The 5028-nt window shown below is 54.1% G+C and overlaps 1 protein-coding gene across 1 annotated transcript; it reads left to right on the forward strand.

Moving 5' to 3' along the window:
- Positions 1–298: 298 nt before the first annotated feature.
- Positions 299–4368, forward strand: LOC101677031 (S-antigen protein-like). The gene is made up of 3 exons (XM_045068332.1): positions 299–1848; positions 2592–2735; positions 3752–4368. Exons 1-2 carry the CDS (start codon positions 600–602, stop codon positions 2693–2695), a joined length of 1353 nt encoding a protein of 450 aa, XP_044924267.1. The 5' UTR covers positions 299–599; the 3' UTR covers positions 2696–2735; positions 3752–4368.
- The last annotated feature ends 660 nt before the right edge of the window (positions 4369–5028 follow it).

The raw sequence follows: 5028 nt of genomic DNA on the forward strand, positions 1-5028 counted from the left end.
GTATTAGCCATTGCCAAGTGGAAATTGGGGAACACCTTGTAATTCACATGGCCCAAGGTGTCTCCATATTGGATCACTCTACTTTCTCAGACACTGGTACAATTAAAGGGACAGGAGTCGTGTGGACCTGAAAGTCACGGAGAACCCTAAGGCCTCGAAGAACACAGAGGTAACCACGAGCAACCCTAGAACCTAAAGGCCTTGGTCACTCATTGGAGGCTGCGCATGTCAATCCTCGCTTCTCGACAAATGAGCCCGGGTGTCCAGCAGTGTGACGTAGGCCCACTGTTGACGCTTCTGGCCCCGCCCCCCGTCCCTGGTCTAGGGCCCCTTTGGAACCCTGTCCACTGTTACCGGAGGGGAGGCCTGGGTGGGCCGTTGGCGACATCCGCCCCCTTCCCTTCCCGTCGCGGGCCTCCTCAGGTACCGCCGCAGACTGTCCTCCCCTCCGTGGACGGCTCCTCGGCCTCCCCGTCCACCTCACGTCGGGCCCGCTGCCCACCGCCTCCCAACAGCGGCGGCTCCCTCGACGGCCACCATCTTTGCCGTTGGCTTTGCCTCAGCCCCATCATCGCCCCACTGAGGTACTGCTTGTTGCCATGTCCTCCTCCGGGGATCCCGGCCAGGCCTCTGGCCAGGATAGCCCCGTGAGCGCTGTGGGGGTATGGTCCCTGGAGGCCGGAGGTGGCAACAGGGTGGCCCCCGGGGTCGGGTTTCCCCAGATTGAGGTGGCTGGAGTGGCGGGGCCCGAGGTGGCCCTCGAGTCCGGGCCCCCCGGGATGGAGGTGGCCCTCGAGTCCGGGTTGCCCGAGATGGAGGTGGCCCTCGAGTGCGGGCCCCCCAGGATGGAGGTGGCCCTTGAGTCCGGGTCCCCCGGGATGGAGGTGGCCCTCGAGTCCGCGCCCCCCGGGATGGAGGTGGCCCTCGAGTCCGGGCCCCCCGCAATGGAGGTGGCCCTCGAGTCCGGGCCCCCCGCGATGGAGGTGGCCCTCGAGTCCGGGTCCCCCGGGATGGAGGTGGCCCTCGAGTCCGGGCCCCCCGCGATGGAGGTGGCCCTCGAGTCCGGGCCCCCCGCGATGGAGGTGGCCCTCGAGTCCGGGCCCCCCGCGATGGAGGTGGCCCCTGAGTCCGGGTTGCCCGAGATGGAGGTGGCCCTCGAGTCAGGGTCCCCCGGAATGGAGGTGGCCCTCGAGTCAGGGTTGCCCGAGATGGAAGTGGCCCTCGAGTGCGGGCCCCCCGGGATGGAGGTGGCCCTCGAGTCCGGGCCCCCCGGGATGGAGGTGGCCCTTGAGTCAGGGTCCCCCGGAATGGAGGTGGCCCTCGAGTCCGGGCCCCCTGAGATGGAGGTGGCCCTCCACTCTGGACTGCCCCCGATGGAGGTGTCCGAAGTGGAGGGGCCTGTGGGAGGCCTCGGGGAGGCTGCCTTGGGTCTGGGTCTGGCCCGTGGCCCGGCGGGCATGAGCGTGGAGGCCGAGGAGGACGACTCGGATTTCGGGCCTGCGGAGGAGGACGAGGAGGAGCAGCAGGAGGAGGGTCTGAACATCCTTGTGGACGCCCACCAGTTCCCAATGGTTGGCTTCCGCTTCATGTTCCTGGACCTGGTGCACTCGCTCCTGCACCGGATCTACCACAACAACCACATCCTTGTGCGGCCCCGCCGCGGCCGCGTGATGGTCTGGCCCCGGGCCAGGCAACCAGACGGGCACCCCGCAGCCCCCGCAGGCCCACCAGCGTGGGCAGCTCCGGCCGCGGCCCGCGAGTCCGAGGCCTCGTCCGAGGAGGAGGCCGCCTGGGAGACGGCGGAGGAGCCGGACGAGGAGTCTGAGGAAGGCCCGGAGACCGCCAAGGGTGAGGAGGGACCCGGGTGCCCGAGGGGCGGGGGCGGCGGGCGGCCCTGCGGGTGGCCGGGACACGGAAGCTGGGGTTCCCCCAAACCCAAGGCCGAGGGCCCGAGCGGGAGCCCCATTCCCTGGGGACCTACAGCTTTTGAGAAGGAAGCATGCGGCCCTCTGGCAGCCTCCACTAAGACAGCTAAGGGCCCCGGGGCAGCGGGCAAGCCGCAGGCCACTGTCCGCCGTGGGGGGGGGCGGGGCGGGGGCGGGGAATGGGCGTGGCCTGAAGGAAAAGCGCCAGCCAATGGCACACCTGGTTTCTGCGCGTGGCTTTGAAAATGTCCAGAGTCTCAGAGTTCATCCCCCATCATTACGCACTGACGCGCGCGTGGGCCTGGTACAAGTGAAATATTCAGGGGTTGAGTGAATGCGCTTCGCTATAGAATGTGTCCTTAAGGCAAAACGTTTTTGCGAGAAATTTCTGACAAAACCTTAGAGAAGGCCGCAGACCCTGATGATTCTGATCCCTTCTTCGGGGAAGGGCCAGAAATAGCTGCACAGGGTGACTGAATGTCCCCCTGAAAGTAACGGATCGAGCGGCAGAACTATCAAGCCGGAGGAGGTTTCCCACCTCCGCTTTTCAGAGCTTCTTCTACACTCCTGCTTCGGGGAGAGGACTGGGTGTCATTAGTCCTTATGCATCGGGATGGTTTTCCCTGGGAATGTTTGCTCCAACGTCTGTCTTATTCTTTACCAAAGGAACAACTAAATTTCAGTATGAGAAGCCTGCCAATGGGGCCAACGACTCTGAAAGGGAGGAAGAAAAAGACAAATTTAACAAAAAGCAAGAAGGAGCCGACTAAAGAAGATCTGCCCCAGCAGAGAACAGCCCCAGAAGATCAGGTATCGCAATAGCTTTGCACATCACCCCAACTTGCCTGGCATTGACCTGCTACTGACAGTCCTTTCCCCACCCCCCAGGTCTCCCAATAAATTAAGAAGTTCGTTTAGAATTAGTTTAAAAATTCAGTTTTACCAGCTTAGACCATTAACAGAAAACTCATGCACCTAGTAATAGAAAATACAGTATATTCTGAAATATATTTCATGGTTGCTCATTCGTTCTTGTGAGGTCTTTGGTCCTCTACCTGAAAGACTACTAACAAGTGGTAAGTGTCTCAGTAACCGAGAAAAATATTTCTTTAGAGAACGGTTAGCAGAAGCAGTAAGGAAATTGGCTAGCTGGACACTAGTCAGACATTCATAGGAGAGACAGTGCCTTTGCAAAGGTGATTACATACAAATAGCAAAAAGTCAGGAATTCCAAGTAGGACCACACAATGATTAATACCTAAATATTCAGGTGTGGATGTTTGTATTTTATGTGACAGTCCAAAGACACTTAGTCATCGTATGGCTATTACTTATCACTGAATTGGCAATTAGGTCTTGAAGAATATCTTATCTTTGAATATTTGGAAATGATGTACACTTCTTTGCATTTTCACAGCTGTGTATTTCATAATCACAGCCTCATTCTTGTATGGTAGATAGAGAAACTGAAGGTCTGGGAGAGTAAGGGAGTATCATTTGTGGAATGAGCAGAGGCTTTTAAGGTGAAGAGATTTCCACTAATTCCAGAATGGCCTCTAGGGTGGGGGTGGAGGGCAGGGAGGGATTTATGGTGTCAGGCCAGAGGGAGGCAAGGTTGGTATTATCCCAGAATTGAAGCCATGGGTTGCACGAGCGCCCTCTACACAAGGGCGCAGGTTACAAGAGGAAGGTGTGTTGTCTCTCCTTGCTGAGATACAGCACACAGATGGAGCCCACATACACAGGGCTCTGTTCATAGGTCTAGAAGGTCACTGGTGCTGGTTAATGCTGCCTCATGGTTCCTTTTCTCTCATTTCATCCTGCAGTTGGCGTAAAAGAAAGAAGATGAAGAAAAAAGAAAGAACCTGTTGTTTGTTATTTTTAGGTTTTTCATTTTTTAGAAGCCCATGGGAATTTTATTAACACCGATGTCATTCCAAACTGCATCATCCAAAAACTGATATCCAATGAAATGTGACTCTTCGCTTATGTTTGACAGACATATCTGATAGCATTTGTTCAAGTTAAAAATAAGTTTGTTTTAAATGAATGCACTGGAGTGTAGGCAGATTTCGCTTAGATAAATTATCTTGACTCAGATCTCTCTTTTTCCTCTTTGCTTTAGCCCACTGTACCTTCACTAAAAGGTATCACTCTCCACCATTTGGTGAGCCTGTTTTAAATTAATTTCTTACAGCTCCAAATATAAGAAAATGTCAAGTTTAAAACAATTGTTGTAAGGAGAGAGATGTAGGTCAAGTCTTTAGAGCTACACTGTCCACGACATTAGTAACTAGCCATATGTGGTGACCGAAATATGACTAGTCTAACTTGATATGTGCTGTTAAGTATAAACATGTTAAATTAACTCACTGATAATTTCATATGGATTACATGTTGAAACGATAATATATTGAGTTAAAATGTACTATTAAAATTAATTTTCCCATTTCCTTTCACTTTTAAAAATTTTATTTATTTATTGGGGGGGGAGGCAAGGAGCAGAGGGAGAGGGACAAACAGACTCCGTGTTAAGTGCAGAGTCTGACATGGTGCTTGGTCCCATAATCCTGAGATCATGACCTGAGCCGAAATCAAGAGTCCCATGCTTAACCACCTGAGCCACCCATGCACCCCTCTTCTTACTTTTTTTTTTTTTTAAGATTTTATTTATTTGTTTGACAGACAGAGATCACAAGTAGGCAGAGAGGCAGGCAGAGAGAGAGGAGGAAGCAGGCTCTCCGCCAAGCAGAGAGCCCAATGCGGGGCTCGATCCCAGGACCCTGGGATCATGACCTGAGCCAAAGGCAGAGGCTTTAACCCACTGAGCCACCCAAGCGCCCCTACCCTCTTCTTACTTTTTAATGTGGCTACTAGAAGACTTAAAATTACACATGTGACTTGCGTTATATGTCTATTAGACAGTGCTGCTCTAGAGTATGGTTTTGTTTTGTTTTAAAAACTTTATCTACTTATTTGAGAGAGAGAAAAAGCCTGACCGGGGTTGGGGGGGCACAGGGAGGGGCAGACTCCCCGCTGAGCAAGGAGCCAATGCGGCTCAATCCCAGAACCCTGGGATCATGACCTGATCCAAAGGCAGACG

The sequence above is a fragment of the Mustela putorius genome, unplaced genomic scaffold (assembly GCF_011764305.1).
Source record: "Mustela putorius furo isolate JIRA1106 unplaced genomic scaffold, ASM1176430v1.1 tig00003901_pilon_pilon_pilon, whole genome shotgun sequence".
Classification (NCBI taxonomy): domain Eukaryota; kingdom Metazoa; phylum Chordata; class Mammalia; order Carnivora; family Mustelidae; genus Mustela; species Mustela putorius.